The 16,868-nt window shown below is 39.1% G+C and overlaps 2 protein-coding genes across 5 annotated transcripts in view; one reads left to right on the top strand and one right to left on the bottom strand.

The window, feature by feature from the left end:
* Nucleotides 1-6,000, top strand: part of LOC122528957 (fat-like cadherin-related tumor suppressor homolog) — a 73,976-nt gene extending 67,976 nt beyond the window's left edge. For 3 of the 4 annotated variants that reach the window (XM_043654632.1, XM_043654631.1, XM_043654630.1), the window contains 6 exons: nucleotides 108-245; nucleotides 342-3,044; nucleotides 3,321-3,654; nucleotides 4,081-4,224; nucleotides 4,544-4,690; nucleotides 5,072-6,000. In XM_043654632.1, coding sequence (XP_043510567.1) covers nucleotides 108-245; nucleotides 342-3,044; nucleotides 3,321-3,654; nucleotides 4,081-4,224; nucleotides 4,544-4,690; nucleotides 5,072-5,622 — 4,017 coding nt within the window. In that variant the 3' untranslated portion in view covers nucleotides 5,623-6,000. The remainder of the gene's footprint in view (nucleotides 1-107; nucleotides 246-341; nucleotides 3,045-3,320; nucleotides 3,655-4,080; nucleotides 4,225-4,543; nucleotides 4,691-5,071) is intronic. The other variant, XM_043654633.1, reaches the window with a different exon arrangement.
* A 2,697-nt stretch (nucleotides 6,001-8,697) lies between these two features.
* Nucleotides 8,698-11,979, bottom strand: LOC122528958 (heat shock protein 75 kDa, mitochondrial). The gene is made up of 13 exons (XM_043654634.1): nucleotides 11,821-11,979; nucleotides 11,504-11,599; nucleotides 11,350-11,432; nucleotides 11,037-11,264; nucleotides 10,781-10,947; nucleotides 10,582-10,691; nucleotides 10,440-10,513; nucleotides 10,022-10,368; nucleotides 9,807-9,954; nucleotides 9,603-9,730; nucleotides 9,355-9,536; nucleotides 8,986-9,284; nucleotides 8,698-8,899 (listed from the first exon to the last, which is right to left on the bottom strand). The coding sequence occupies exons 1-13, from the start codon at nucleotides 11,933-11,935 to the stop codon at nucleotides 8,795-8,797; spliced, it is 2,082 nt and encodes a 693-aa protein (XP_043510569.1). The 5' UTR covers nucleotides 11,936-11,979; the 3' UTR covers nucleotides 8,698-8,794.
* Between the last annotated feature and the right edge of the window lie 4,889 nt (nucleotides 11,980-16,868).

Raw genomic sequence — 16,868 nt, 5'->3', positions numbered from 1 at the left:
GAATGAAAATGATTAATAGCGGGGGAAAAGTCTCGAATAGCTGAAACGTCTCGTTTCATCTACTCGCTAATTACGAGACGATTTCACGTTTATAATGAATGTATCAGGTATTCGCAAACGACTTGGACAGCGAGGAGAACGGGAACGTGTCTTATTACATCGAACGAGGTGACAGGCAGAAGCAATTCTCGATCGATCAGAAAACGGGGCAAATTACTGTCGCCGCGCCACTGGATCGCGAAGAAGTCAGTATAAATCATACGCGCCGTTCATTGCGTATCTTAATGCGGCTGTATGCCCATTTGCAATGCAATCTACAACGATATATTTCATGTTTCCAGATCGGTAATTACGTATTGGAGGTTCATGCCCGGGACAACGGCATACCTATACTTTCGAGCTTCGTGATGGTAAACATCGAGGTTCTAGATGCAAATGACAACCCGCCGCTGTTCTCCCTCTCGAATTATACCGCGGTGGTGCAAGAAGACAAGCCATTGGGCCACACCGTGTTACAATTCCTGGTCACAGACGCCGATATAGAGCCGAACGCCGCGCCGTACACCTTCGACTTCCGGTCTGGCAACGAGGGCGACGCTTTCAGACTGGAACAGGACGGCACGCTCCGAACCGCCACCAAGTTCAACAACAGGGTGAAAGATAAATACGTGTTGCATATACGCGTCTTCGACAACGGAAGTCCACCTCTCTATTCCGATGCGTGGGTCGTGATCAAAGTGATCGAGGAGTCTCAGTATCCGCCGCAGATCACGCCCCTGAAAGTCGTTATTATTTCCTACATGGACGAGTATCCCGGTGGAATCATTGGAAAAGTTCACGCAACCGATCAAGATCAATACGACACGCTTCTGTACGGTTTGGTCTCGTCCTCTCCGATCCCCAACGATCTCTTTCAGATCGAGAAACTCGACGGCACGTTGGTGGCACTTCCGCGTCTCGATGTCGGCGAATACAGGGTGAACGTTAGCGTCACCGACGGGAAATTCTACTCGTATTCTGTCGTCAAGGTGAACGTCGATCTGGTAACGGAGAAGATGTTGGAGAATTCCGTGATCGTGAGATTCAGGGAGGTCAGTCCGGAGGACTTTGTATTGAGGCATCGTGAGAGGTTCATTAAAACCGTGCGCAACGCGTTGAACCGCAGATCGGAGGATGTCGTTATTATCAGCGTCCAACCTTCTACCGACGAAGTGAATCTCATCAAATCACGCACCATTCGCCAAACCGTTCACAACGATCTCGACCTGCTGTTCGCCGTGAAGAAGAGCTCCTCGCCTTTGGGATCGTCGACCTTTTATACCTCCGAGAGCATCCGAGAGGCGTTGAACCAGCGTATCGAGGAGCTCGAGCAATCGACGAAATTAGTCGTGGAAGAAATCGTCAGATCTAAGTGCAACAAAGAATACTGCGTCTACGGGGATTGTCAGGATAGAATCATTCTCGATGTCAACCACATAACGCCTATAGCTACCGACGTGATCAGTTTCGTGTCGCCGCGGCACAAGCACAAGATGGAGTGCAGCTGCAAAGAAGGATACGCCGGGAATCATTGCGAGGTAGTTGTCAACGAGTGTGCCAGGGATCCTTGCCCGCCGTTCAAGGTCTGCATTCCCGACTCCTCGGTCCAAGGATACTCTTGCCAATGCCCCGAGGGTTTCGCCGGGCAAACCTGCGACATCGACATCTCCAAGTGTCACGACGAGTCTTGCTACATTCCACGGAATCCCATATCATTTAGCGGCAAGAGCTACGCCCGTTACAAGATCGACAAAGCTTTGATCAGGCAGACGATCGAGGATCGGCTCAGTTTATCATTGAGGATCAGAACGGTGCAATTAACTGGAAACCTGATGTACGCGGCCGGCAAGGTCGACTACAACATACTGGAAATCGTGAACGGGGTTGTTCAGTACAAGTTCGATCTGGGTAGCGGGGAGGGTTTGGTCCGCGTGAGCAGCGTCTACGTGAGCGACGGACAGTGGCACGAGATTCAACTAGAACGTGAGAGCAACAACGCCAAATTGATCGTGGATGGGAAGGGCGTGGCTCATGGATCAGCGCCCGGTATCAACGACATTCTCAACCTTCAGTCCGACGATCTTTACTTGGGCGCCGAGGTCAAGCAACATCCGTCGATTCTCGGCTTCGAGGATGTTCAACGTGGTTTCATAGGGTGCATGGACGACGTCAGGATAGCGAGAGTGTCGGTGCCGCTGCACATGAGCGGCGCCAGTAGCGTGGCTGTTCTGAAACGCTTCGCGAACGTGGAATTCAGCTGCGACGCCGCCACGGTTCTCGTGCCGCCGGGTATCTGCGGTTCGCAACCGTGCCAGAACGGCGGGACCTGCAAGGATTCCGGCGGCGAGGACTACGAGTGTCAATGTCACAGCAGATTCGCGGGGATCGCTTGCGAGATCGATACCGACCCTTGCGCCTCGTCGCCCTGTCTCTACGGTGGTCGTTGCAAAGTGACACCGGAAGGAGGCGACTACAGTTGCGAATGCGTCGGGCCGAGTCTGAGCGGGAAACGCTGCGAATTCGGAAGGTATTGCAGCCCGAACCCGTGTATTCACGGCGGGGTATGCGAGGAGGGCAACAACGGGCCGATATGCAAGTGCCAAGGATTCATGGGAGAACGTTGCGAGACGGACGTTAACGAGTGCGACGCCAATCCGTGCACAAACGGGGGAACCTGCGTGAACGAAATCGGGACGTACAGGTGCATCTGTCCCCCTAACATGACCGGATTAAATTGTGGCAACCCGGCATATTCCACGCCGATAATATCGAGCCACTTCAGAATCACGTGGGAGCATCTAATGTGGATTGGCGTCGCTGTAGCAGTGAACGTGTTCCTAATCGTCACATATCTCGCCTTCCGACGGATCAGGATGAAACGAACGAGGGCGCGGGCGAACAACATCAACAACGAGACGAGAAAGCAAATTGTTTTGAATTCGGCGCGGCCACACGAGCACGAGTTCAAACGTAGCTCGAAATTGAGCAATCTGGAAGTGATACAGGTATCGTATCCACGTTCGACGGATATACCTTTTTTGATTTGCCAGCACTTTACGAGAGTAACAAAACCGCATGCTTTTGATCATACTCGGATCGTACGCCAACATGGATAGATGATTTTTCTTTTTTTTTTTTTTTCCTTTTTATTCTAATTTTTGTCCTCTCTCTTTTTCAATGGCGTTCTTTTTCTTGATTTGCAATCATCAGCCAGTAATCCCTCTCCTGCGAGTGATGCGTGCATCGAGTTTAAGGTTTTTCGTGTGATTCTTTTTTTGCAGAGAGAACCCCCCCAATGCCCTCCTAGACCTGCTTCCTATACTCCCAGCTCGAACAACGAACCAGCCGCGTATGGTAACTCGGCAGCAGTGGCGCTAAATAATCTAGACACGCTGCGCAGTTATGGCAGTGCCGGCGACGAGCTAGAGAATTTCCCGCCAGATTATTTGAGAAACCTAAACCGCAGCACACCCGTGCCCCCTCCGTCCTTAACCCTCGCTAACCCAGTCGGCGGAAACGCTGCAGGCAGTGATACGGATAGCCTTCATAAGCCAACCTGGCAAGAGCAGATGCAACTAGCTTCCTTCATCACGGACACCACAAAGATCAAAAACGGTGAGTAGTATGCGTCGCTGATTCCCCCGATGGTTCATCGTAGCTTCTTACTTTTGTTTTCGCTTGCGGCATGCATCGTGGGTGGAATACATAGCTTGATCCGATTGACTCGATTTCTCTTCTACTCGTCCTTCTCTTTCTCTCTCTTTCTCTCACTTTCTCTCTAACTATGCTCCTATATAGTTAGTCTTCTTACTTCTCCCTGTTCGTTCTCTTGTCATTTAACAAGTCGTTTCGTTACAAACGTTCTCACTTTCTTCCTTCATGTGCAAGTCTCACAGTCTTACGATCTTGCTTCTCGTTCTCTGTTTCTCCCTCTGTTCGTTTCCCCACTTCTCGATACGAATGTCTGGAAATGTATGCTGACTTTGGGCGTGTAGCGTGAATCGAATTAACATTGGTGTATCGTATTGTGTGCGCTAACAGACCTGAAACGAGCGAGCCCAGTGGTACCAGAGCTGACCACTGGAGGACTTCTACTAAATTCTTCTTCTCGACGCGTGCCTCATGGAGGTGGGACCTCCGTTGCCTCCATGACGTCCATCGAGGATGATCCTCGTATAGTCGGTGGTAAGTCGAGATGGCAATGCCTGCGTGAGAACAACACCGAAATACCCAAGGATACACATTTCGACATTTTGGGTCGCTTCGCTTGTACTGCTACCCCCTCTCTATCGGCCAGACTCTATTTTTTTTTCTTTTATCCTTTATTTACCAGACAGATACTCCGCTTTTCTTTCTCTTCATTTCTCTCTCTCTCTCTCTCTCTCTCTCTCTCTCTCTCTCTCTCTCTCTTTCTCTCTCTTTTCTGTCCCTTTCTCACTCCGTATCGCGGCGCCGGATCGTCGCATGTAGTGTGTCGGAGTACAGTTGTCTGCAATGCTTTTAGGGTATCACTGGGATTGTTCAGACTGGGTCAGGCCAAGCCAAAACCCCTTGCCTAATATCACGGAGGTGCCTGGAAGCGAAGTACCAGACTCGTCCAGCTTCCACAGCAACGAGAGTAACGAATCAAACACTCATCAGTTACCGTCAGGTGAGTTATGCGACTGCATGCTTGGCGGCAGTACAATTGCTTTCACTCGCCGTTGAAACAGTCGGTTTACGTCCGTAGACGTATTTTCTGCGAGATAATTCTAGAAACAGCTGTCGAATCTTTCTTCTCCTTTGAATAATTTGTCATCTTGTACGTACAAGTAGCGGCAAAATCGGATGCATGCGATGGTATCACGGTAGACTTGGTGATTTGTCTTTTTAATCCTCGATCGACCACGGTGTTGTCACACTTGTAACATCCAGCGACGTTAAATTTCCGTTCATTTTCTTTTCTCGTCGGAAAAAGATTGCTGCTGAATATTTAATTGAATCGCCAGTTGGCGCGTTCGAAGCATAAACTAAGGAGTGGTGTCGGTTGCAGTGCACGGCTCTGTAGATCCAGCGAGGGACATCGAGACGTTGAACGAAGATCAAGAGTCGGAGTACGTCGGCGACTCGGAATGCGGGACTGAGTTTTCCGAGCAGTATCAGTGCGCGGAAACGCAGCGTCTGAATCCCCTGGACAGCGGCGGCGAGGGGGAGTACAAGTATAAAGGCTCCGAGAGCTATCTCCGTCATCCGAACTCGTATCTGCCGCATTACAACATCCACACGGACACGGAGAACGAAACGAACCCGTTGAATGGACGTCTTAGTACTTTAGAATCCGACGAGGAGGAAGACGACGTAGTGCCTTATGGTTTCCCAAGCACCCGACGCAACCGATGCCACAAGGGGGACGAGGTCGACGACATCGGTTCGGTGATCACCACGCTCGAGGAGAGAAACTCACTGTTGGGCGGTGCGACCAGCAACAGCGACTTGTCCACCAACTTGTGCGAGATCGACGATTCCGAGTACGAGATCGCCGATCAGAAGAGCAACGGCCGCCTGTGGTTGTCGGGGAACGGTATCACGCAGACCTCGGTGTGACAAACAGTGGTGCCACCACGACTTGAGAACAGACTGTACGTGATCGTGTTTTTCTGTGCTTCTTGAATAAAAGACAGTGCGAATGTTATGTGAATATATACAATGATGAATTATTGTACATACGATTATTGTATCGACGCAGACGGTAGGGAGAAAACGGTAAAAGAGTGTGTACAGAGGCAGCTATGAATATAAGAAAATTGATGAACACGAGCCGAATTGAAAAGAACGGTATGGAAGTAATCGCATACTGAGCAACGGTGCGCCCGTCGTTCGCGCATCGTACCTCGAATCTCCTATGTAGGTAGAGCTTAGGTACTCCAACGTACTTAATCCCGCGATCCTCGAAACGATTCCATTGAGCCGCAGGCGTGAAAATGAACGTACATGTATCTGGGAGCAATTCTTCTTTTCGTACGACTTTCGTTGTACGTTCTCACGGTAATTAATAAAAATAGGGCCATTTGACGAATTTGATGAGTTTTTTTAACATCGCACGTTATTCTGTCGACGACGAATTCATTTGATAGACGATTTTACGATATACATATATTATATACGGACCATTAACAGTTTCGTTTTACGGCAAAACATCTTTTTGATTCTACCAAAGGGGATGAGGTTTTAGTAAGAAAAAAAAAAAAATATATAATATATATATGTATATGTATACGTATACGATACGTGAGAAGAATATATGTATACATATATATCGTGACAACTATACGCAACTATTACGAGTAAGAAGTTATCTTGATTAAGGATAAAATTTGTTACTTGAAAAAAAGTAAATTTAATCACGACCGCGTTGTCAGACCAATGACTAATTATTTAATGACCTATCGTTTAAACTTAAATGTTATCCGCAACTATAATTCCACTGCAAAAAAAAAAAAAAGTACATAGGTACATTTATGTATTTTTACTATTTGCTAACCGACTTTATTTTGGTTACGTACGAAGTAAACAGAAGGACTACTTAATAATATAGATATAAGTACAGCATAGTCTAGCGAGTAAATGAATTGACTCTAGTGAAAGAAAAGAAACAATGCTCTGCTTCTAGGGCGAATATATGTGCATGTCTGCTGGCGTTTACTGCAGCGAAAGCACAATAGTTAAAAAAGATATGAAATATTTTTACTGTGATGATAATAATGTTTATACAATGATCAAATACTATGACTTGTATGATAATGATTGTAATATTAACTATCCAACGTTTTTTAAAAGGAAAGAAATTAAGAAATCGCGGAAGGTAATATTCAATTTCCGTGCGTACGTAATGCTAAGTCAACGTTCTGTTCGTTTAACTTCATCCGTTTTATTTCCACTCTCCTTTTCTCTTTTTTTTTTTTTTTCTACTTGAAACGTTTTCCTTCCATTAGTCACCATCAGTTCGACAGGCATAACTGCATATATGGTGCTACTACTTACATCACGCTTTAACATTTTTATCTACTCGATAAGACTGCTCAGCAAGCATGTGGAGATCGTGCCGCAATTCATTCGACGCGCTCTTATCATGAATTACTCATAGTTCTCACGCTATTATTTTTTTCATCATGAAAATCTGTCCAAATAACGATAATGAAACATTTTTTAAACTGCCAACTTAACGAACAATGTTTTCGTACGAGCGAAGGCATTTCCCTTGATTGATTTGTGTAGTTAATCGTGACACACAAAGGGTCAAGAAAACTGTTATTTCTGTGCCTAAATGTCTTTTAAATACCGTGTACTTCCACGCAACATACGTTCTCTTTCCGTTGGACGAATATTTTAGGGGCAGCTTGATTGGGAGAGGTGTACACGTTCTTTTTATACATGTAGAATTCTACTGGCAAATTCGTTGTTTATGTTCCTGTTCTGTAAAGAATACTAGCCATCTTATTCTACATTTAGTGGGATAAACGAGTAAAACCACGTTAATTATAATGCGAAACAGGGTGACTTTCTTTTTTTTCTCTTCTTTTTTTTTTTTTTTTGTTTGACCAAAAGGAAAAGAAAATTGTCTTCTTTGTAAGTTTGAAATAGCTGTGCCTCTCCTCTCTGAAATTTCAATGCAATTACTTACACGGATACAATTGAACATAGACAATTTATTCTATATTAGAATGAAATGAGAATATTGTACAGTTTTAACTTAACAAATTGTATCGGAATCAACATCCAACGCGCAATGAAAATTTCAGTTTGCGTCGAAGCACAGCAAACTTCTTAATTGTTAAGATTAGTTTTATATTTTACGGATTAACAATGACGACATATTGGTTAAAGACTGTGTAAAGCGATGCGGATGAAACGATCATCCATTTATAAATATTGTACCAATCGGTTTGCAATCACGTGGACGTTACGAGATATTTCGTTGTAAAGCTGTAAAAGAAGAGGAAGCGCAATATTTTATAGAATTTCTGATCAATGAGCGACATTAAGTTTTGAACGAAATACGATTTCGTAAAGTAAGATTTAACAATTTCGTATAATTAACAGTTTACGCATTCGGAACTGATCGAAACGAGTACATTTCATTTCTATGCGTTCACTTGTTTTATTTTTCTAAACTACTTCTTACTGATTTTTGTATTTGATTATACCTTACAAACTAATAAATAGTTCCACTTATTTCTTACTTTATTGTAACTTGCCATAATTGTATGACGATGAAGAATGTAGGAAATTAAACATGAAAAAGATGTGGGTACAACTTTCAAATTCACCGCAACTTAGCCCTGCTAATAGGATACATATCGATATCATGAAATCCTTCAAACAATGAGAAACTTGACTTGTTATAATTAGAAGGCTATAATTAATTTGTACAAGATCAACCTATTGTAATAAAGAATACAATCTTGCCTACGATTTGTGTTATTACATTAATTTTTAATAATCATTACTATCATCCATGTTTCAAATACTTCCTTTCCCGAATTGCCTGACTTTATTAACCGAGATGAGTGAAACAATAAACACATCGGTTAGTAATTACAACAATCATTTCTACAAAAATGAAAAACATAAATGATAACAATTACATTTTTATCAAAATAAATTTTAATCAAGTAATTGTACAATTATCAACTAGTTATTTTATTTAAAGTGCTTGTATAATTAATTTATATACAACGTGCAATTTATTGAAAAATAATTTTGCAAATCAGTGACTTCACTGATGTTTCTCTAAAGCTGTAGTCAGTAATTCATTCAATGATTCTAATAATATACGTGGATTTTCAATTAAACCAGCTTCTACCATACTGTTAGTGAATAACTGGAACAAAATAAAAGAAACTTTAGAACAATAATTTAGAATATAAAATATGAAAATTTCAAAAATAGAAGATCCTGGCACAATACCTGTTTTATAAGAAGATCTGCCAATTTTGTATCGGTTTTCATTAACTGACAAAGCTTTTTAATAAGGGAATGTTTAGGATTTATCTCCAAGCATGGCCGAAGCAGAGTGTATAACATATCATCTCCCATTTGACGAGTTTGTATGCGGGCAAAATGTCTTGCACTTGCCATTTCTTGGACTGTGATAACACACGGATGTGACTCGAGTCGAGTCGTTGTTTTAATATCGTGTGCTTTTCCGGATAAAGTTTTCTTCATGTATGTTATAAGATCATTAATTTCAGTTTGATTAATAATACCTAAGTAAAAAAGAAATATTATAGCAGAATATTTATATAAATTCAAGAACCACTGTGACACAGCACATACCAGGACTATCAGATTTTGAATCTGATTCACGTAATTCTTCTTCGATAGAAGTCAGCTTATGAGAATTAAATTGTCTTAAGTGCAAGAAAATCACATCATCATGTGCTTCATAACAAAATAGTACTTCGATATTCCTTTTCTTTAAAGATTCGTAATATGGCGATTGTTCAGCTAATTTTCGACTAAAATTAAAAAATAAATGCAAGTATAGTCTCAATTACATATACTAGCAGAAATAATTAACTTACTTTGGCGCTAACAAATAGTAAATCTTGTTTTGATCAGAAGGCATTCGTGCGCAATAATCTGTTAGAGTTACCAATTCTTCTGGTGGTTTTGCAGATGACTCAAATCGTAAAAGTTTAGCTATACTTTCCTATGAAAATAAAAAAAATATTAAATTATTACGGAAAAATAGTATTAGTAAAATGAAAAAAAAATATATACATTACCTTCTCTCTCTGATCATCAGTGCTCACAATACCTTCTTTTAAGAAAATACTATAATCTTTATAAAATTTGTCATACTCCTCAGTTTGTTTCTGAGCTTTTTCATTCAAAAATTTTAAAACTCGCGCAGTTACAACATTGCGCAATTTCCTACAGTTAAAATAAATAAAGATTTATATAAATGTTACATATTTCATTTTACCTATTTTTGCCTTACCCGATTAAGGTACTATTCTGTAACAATTCACGACTTAAATTAAGAGGAATATCTTCCGAATCAACTACTCCTTTGATGAAACGCATCCACTTTGGCAAAATAGTGTCCACTTTGCTTTTAATTAAAACTTTACGACTATATAACGAGACTCCGCTTACTTCACCTTTCGTAAAATCATATAACGGTGGTTTTTGTTCTGGGAAATATAGTAACGCTCTTATATTAAGTGGAACATCAGTTGAATAATGTAATGTAAATCGCGGAGAATCGAAACAGTTTCCAATGAACATATAAAACTCTTTATGTTGCGCTGGCGTAATATCTTTAGGATCGAGCATCCACAATGCCTGAAAAGATATATGTAACAATATGATTTAATGTAAAATACCACAGAAAAATGCAAGCACTTCTACCATACCTGCATAGTATTAACTTTTTTGCCATTAACATAAATAGGACTATTGATAAAGTTGCTGTACTTAGTGATGAGACCTTCGAAATATTAATACATTAATTAATAATTGAAAAATAAATAATCTCATAGAAATTAAATTACATACGATTCACCGTGTCTTCATCGCTATATTCCCGACATTCGAGATTCAGATGTATAACAATTTTTGTTCCTGGTTGAACTCCTTCAGCTTTTGAGATTTTGAATGCATTTGAACTGAGTAAAACATATTTTATAACATGATATAAACTTATTTTCCCATATTATATAAAATTAAGGACATTTGTATACTGTTTTTTTTTTACCCATCAGAAACCCAGCAAAGTCCTTCAGCATCTGGTGCATACGACTTTGTAAATACTTCTACTTTATCAGCAACCATAAAAGCACTATAGAAACCAACACCAAATTGTCCAATAATTTGGGATGTATCACCGACATCTTGTTTCTCCTTTAATTTTTCCAAAAACGCCTGTATTAAAGAAAAAGATATATCATGTAATAAAAAATTAATAGTATACAGTCAAGTCACTTTAATTTATACTATCAATTTATACCTACTCTAGAACCAGATCTAGCTATAGTTCCTAAATTTGATATTAATTCTTCTCGAGTCATACCAATTCCTGTATCCTGGATTATAAGTACCCTATTTTGTTTATCAGTACCAATATGAATTTCTAAACTTCTATCACCAATAATTTCTGCAGCTTTAGAATCACTTAAGCGCATATATCTCAATTTTTCAAGTGCATCGCTTGCATTGGAAATTAGTTCTCGTAGAAACACCTTCAAATCACATAAAAGAAAGAAATTTGTTTCTAAAAATTAAAAAATATTTAAATAATTTCATATAAGATAAGAATGATGTTACCTCTTTATTTGAATATAACGACTTTGCAACAATTTGTAAAAGCATCTGTGTTTCTGATTGAAATTCATGTTTAACTCCTTCCTCTGCCAAAATTAAAAACATGTTACATAAAACTTTGAAGATGTTTTTATAAAGAAAAATGTGTTGCAAATACCTGTAGGTTTTTCTATATCTTGTATAATATTATGAGTTTCTGTGGTTTTTGTTGCTGCCTGAGAGGAATAACTTTGTACCAAACTGCCTGTTATAGCTATATATATATATATATTCAAAAGCCAATTAGTGAACTAATTTAAATAAATCATTAAAAATAAATTGAGTATCAAATATTTTGTTGATAATGTACAATTACATAAATATTCATTGCATTTGTTTTATATGATCAAAGAAAACATGCAGATAACCTCAAAATCTATTTAACTGAAAAAATAAAATAGAAATAAAAATAATATGACGTACGACTATACAAACCTGAAAACTGTTGATATTGTTTTTCCAAAATTCGTCTTTCAAAATGTTGACTTAACGGTCTTGAAAGACTTTTTCCAAATTTAATCGCGAGTTGCAATCTGTGAATAGTAGCCATGTTTTCGAAATAACCAGAAACTTCCCACTCTTTTGATTCGCGTTTACACGTGATTCATTGATAATATAAAATAGTTGTGTCTCATACTAAATCTTTATAACATTTAAGCAAAATTTCACTTTTCATATTCAAACTATTCAGCAATAGAAATTTTAATTTCTTCATAGCAGTATTACACTTTATGATCCGTGAAGGTTAAAAGAAATTCTGTAGAAATATCTCCGATTGTTTTTGATAACATTTAAACATTTAAAGGAACAAAGTGATCAAAGTAAATTAAACACAGGTTATGGCATATAAATTTGTTTATTATTATTATCTGTATAATATATTTGAAACAATATCATTCTACAACATTGCATAAAAATATACAAAGACATGACAAAATGTCTTGACTCTCGTTTGATAAAACATGTTTATGAATAATTTGATCAGCGTTGCACCGCTATCAGATTTAACTAAATTTATTCATTTAATAGGTCACTTTCGAATTACATTACATTAAACCGCTATTCATTCATTTTTTTCTTTTTCTCTTTTTTAGTGTCCTTGCTCAAACGATTCGTCAATGAACCTGGGATAAAATAAAATAATCTTTTAAATTTTATCCAGAATTCTCGTTCGCCGTATATATATGTATATGAGAAAACTGAATAAAAATCGGAATTTTCAATTTTTAAATGAGCATGGTTCTTATCCATCTGATAAACACTTATAAAATAACTCGACAGAAACTAAATAGCGATACGAACGATTATTTCTTCTGTTCATATTTTTTTCTTATACAATGGAGTGTATGGCCGCAAAAAAAAAGAAAAAAAGAAAGGAACGTTCATTCTCTGATCACGCATTCATTTAATACGCCCTTAAAGTCAAAAAAAGTCGGTGATCCGAAATATATAAATCGAAACAAGAAAAAAAGATTTCAAAAAATTGCGCATTTACTAATTTTTGAAATGCGCGCGCCGCATGAGAAGTGTAACGGAACTTACGAGAATCGGAAACGAAGCGCAGTTGTAGACAAAGAATTCGCTTCGAGTGCGTCATAAACATGTTTAGAGAGTACATAGGCCAGAAATAAAAATAGAAGGAAGGAACGAAAAAATAGATGAAAAAAAAAAAAGAAACGAAAAACAGTAAAAATAGACAAAGAAGAAAAGACGAGAGATGAAGAAATAAAATTGATGTCTTGAATGTATGAAGGAAAACGATGGTCCTTTTCCCGTTGTGGCCTTTGACGAAAATTGAAATCGGCTCAGATTTAGCAACACTCTCATCCGAACGCAATTATTATCTTTCTTTTGAGATCATTGGCCAAAGGATAACAGTGATAATTATAATATTAATAATGACAATAGTAATAAGTAATAATAATAATTAATAATAATAATAATATAATGACAATAATAATAGTTACTTAGAAATAATAATAATAATAATAATAACTATCCGTAAGCTATCCTTTACCAAGGGAGATATTACCCATTAGCTTATGTACATAATCTGTGTATATGATTTCTCATTTCTCTTCCTCCGTCTTTCGTGTTAAATTACGAATTATTACAATAATTCACTATCGAATTCGCTTCGATCAGCAACATAAATAATTATAACGCAACACTGTTTTCTTTCTTTCATCTCTTTTTTATCTGTTTTGTTCGTTTATTTACAGGCATTATTTCCCTCGCGTCTCACATCCAACCAACGCGTGTCCACTCACTCTCTATCTCTATCGCTATCTCTTTCTTTTTACCTCCTTTGTTCTTCCCTCCCCTCCCCCCCCCATTCCCCCCGATTTGTTTCACTACTGTTATTGCTACCTCATCTCGTCTCTCTCGCGGTAACCCGATCTGCTTTCACATATTCGCGAACGGAAAGAAACGGCGAGGCGTAAGTTTCACGGCACGGATCATCGTAAACTATTATCGGCGAACTCTCGCGGAAAATTCCATTTCATTCCGAGTCCCTAGGATGATCGCCTGCTGCGCCTTCTTTTTTTTTTTTTTTTTTTTTTTTTTTTTTTCGTTTTTTTGACTAAACCCCCGCCCTCAATACGTACGCGTATCTAGTTTCATCGTTACAGCATTAACAATATATATATCACAATCTCGTTGAGAACAATAGCATGAAGAGAGTATTGATTCTGCGTCGATGGATCTGTAGCGAAGACGCTAGCACGTTCATCCCGTTTCGCGTATGTTTCTTCTTTTCCCTTCTCTATCATATTATTTATCCTTAATTTATCTGTGTAATCGAAGATCAATCTTAATCAACATCGATGTTATTCGCTCCTATCGATCCGACGTCCGTCCGTAAGACGCGGACATCTCAGTAACTAATTTCTCAAATTGTCTGAATCGCTAATTATGTATTCTCGTTTCGTTTTTTTATTTTCTCAAGATTGTCGCTGTGCACGCCCGTTACGTACCCGTCACGGACCGTATCCTATGACCTGCTCGAAGCGATTTCTCGCCAAGAAGGGAGAGAAACGGCTTTCATTTGCATTCTCGATCCCCTCTCGCGCGCAATTCGGTCGAAGAAGAAAACGTCAAGACTCTGTGGCGCGACGGTGTTCGCCGATTATCCGTCAGCCGCAAAAATTACAGTCACGTGCTTCGCTCGCTTTCTCTTTGTCTCTATCTACCTCCCACCAACCGCATTCTGACTTACTACACGCTATTTACAATATACGACGAAGGAAAAAAGAAAACGATACGTTGCTATGCTTCTGTCGCCGTGATTCTATGTCGTCGTCGTCGTCGTCGTCGTCGACGTTGCCGCCTTTGTTGGTCGAATTATTTTATCGCAATTTATCGAAACCTCCTCCTGTGCATTAGAAATACTGATCCCACAAATGTTGTTCCGAATTGTATTCACTATACTTGAGATGTAATCGATTGATGTTTCATGGTCGCTCGGAAAAATTGTCGAGAAAAAGCTATATATATGTATATATACATGTATATATGTATAATTATTATATCTTCAAACTCGTTGAGTCACGCTCTGCTTTTTCTCGGTTCCTCCTCTCGCTGAATCTACTCTGTCATTCCAAAGAACAATCTCTTCGAACTGAAAATTCGCCGTAGCTCGACAACCCTGAAACTGAGAGAGTTTTAATTCATAGATTTGGCGTTCATAGATTCTTGCATTTAAACTCGAATACACATGGTTTCTAATACAGAAAAAGTAGGAACATATAAAATTTGATCGCTCGTTAAAACAAAATTAAATTGAAAGGAAATTTTCGAGGATACATCGTCGAAGATATCGTCCTTGGAAGAAACGAAATTCCTATGAAATGAACTGTTTGAAAAAAAAGAGGCTTCGATCCGATATTATCGACGACCTCGACGACTGTTTCTCGTATTCTTGTAAAGAGAGGATCAGTAGAAAAAATCATCTAGTCGACGCTCTACACGCAAGGCAAGCGAGTACAAAATAAACTGGGTACAAGAACCATGAGTTGGTTTTATATAACTGTGAAATATATATATACCGTCCAATTTCTCGCATTTTTTTTCTTCTTCTTTTCTTTTTTTTTCTTTTTTTCTTGTTCTCACGCACAGAAGTGCGTGTTTGCAAAATGTTTTTTTTCTCTCAAGAACAAAAATTTAGAAAAGATCTCGACACTGATCTCGCTGACCTTTAACGACGAACAATGATCGTTTCAGATCTATTGCTGTTGCGTGTCAAAATATTCATTGTTACGTTGCAAATTAAAAAAAAAAACCACATCTTCCCGCGTATTTCGAGAGAAGTAATTCAGAAGATATTCCCCGAAGTTGTTTCGATTGATTGTACTCGGGCTCGTGAGATTCTCGCACGATTTGAACGTGAATTGTAATTACTAGAGTTAGACTGTGCAACTTCCAAACGAGAATTTGTTTCAATCCAGAATAATTCCTGTCTTTTTTCTATCGCAAAGGTCAGTTAATTAGTTGATAGTTTCACCACAGATTTTTCATGAGCCATTCGGTGTTGTGTATATAACGGAGCGTTGCGTGCTCTGTCGATGTCGACCAGTGGATCGTCGTTGCACTTACATCTTCTATCAATGAAATTTCCAAATCATTGAAATCAAACATTTCACTAATTATCTTTGACGATACTCATTTCTTACTTTCACCGTTCAGACAGTTGTAACCTACTGGAGATGAAAGTAAAGGCAAGATTAGGTACAGTACTCCTCTAACGACATCATTTCCTTAAATTGTCCGTTACGTACGGCATGTAACGAACTGAACTTTGGTAAAAAAAGAAAAAAAAAAAAAACGATTGGCCCACACGAATTTGCATAAAAAGGAAAAGTCGGATTATAAATCAATCCTTTGGTTACCTTGGGTACGTTTATACACGATTGTAGATCTAGGATCGACGACTTTCTTTGAATGTCATTTAGATCCGAAATAGATAACACTTAATACAAAAGTTTGGACAAACTTTTCGCAGATATATAAATCTGAATGAGACTTCGATTAAAGGTTCTCGACTTGACGGACTTTGAAATACTGAGCTTGAAAATCTACTTTCGAACACAAAACGGAAAGTCGATGTAGTTATATACGAAGAACAAACATACATAGGAATCATCAACCTCGCGTTAATAAGATACTGTAGATAGAAAGGAAACTGAAGGAAGATTCTATCATAACACGATGCAAAAGCAAATTGCAAATCTTCCACATCTACATGATCCTTAGCTCAGTTCTACGAACTGGAGTTACTGCCCACAGGAATCATAATCTGACGGCCACCGAAATTATTTCTCCATCACCGTAGAGAGACCATCCGCTCTATCCCAGGGAAAATTCTCTCGCAAAACTGTAAGAGTCCGTTTAAATTGGGCACGAGCTACCCTTATGTCACGATAGTAATTTCACGAGGAGCCAAGGCCAACGGATTGACATTTTCGGGTTGGCTTCCCTCCTCT

This window comes from Frieseomelitta varia, unplaced genomic scaffold (assembly GCF_011392965.1).
Source record: "Frieseomelitta varia isolate USP_RPSP 00005682 unplaced genomic scaffold, Fvar_1.2 scaffold_273, whole genome shotgun sequence".
In the NCBI taxonomy this organism is placed as follows: domain Eukaryota; kingdom Metazoa; phylum Arthropoda; class Insecta; order Hymenoptera; family Apidae; genus Frieseomelitta; species Frieseomelitta varia.
Note: the sequence above shows the minus strand (reverse complement) of the source record. Positions and strands in the feature narration are given on the sequence as shown.

Coding starts and splice junctions, on each gene's coding strand:
- LOC122528958 (XM_043654634.1), bottom strand. CDS start 11,935: ATGGCTACTATTCACAGATTGCAACTCGCGATTAAATTTGGAAAAAGT. Junction 10,948..11,036: donor TAGCTAGATCTGGTTCTAGA/GTAGGTATAAAT, acceptor TCTTTAATACAG/GCGTTTTTGGAAAAATTAAA. Junction 9,285..9,354: donor TTCAAAATCTGATAGTCCTG/GTATGTGCTGTG, acceptor TTTTTTACTTAG/GTATTATTAATCAAACTGAA.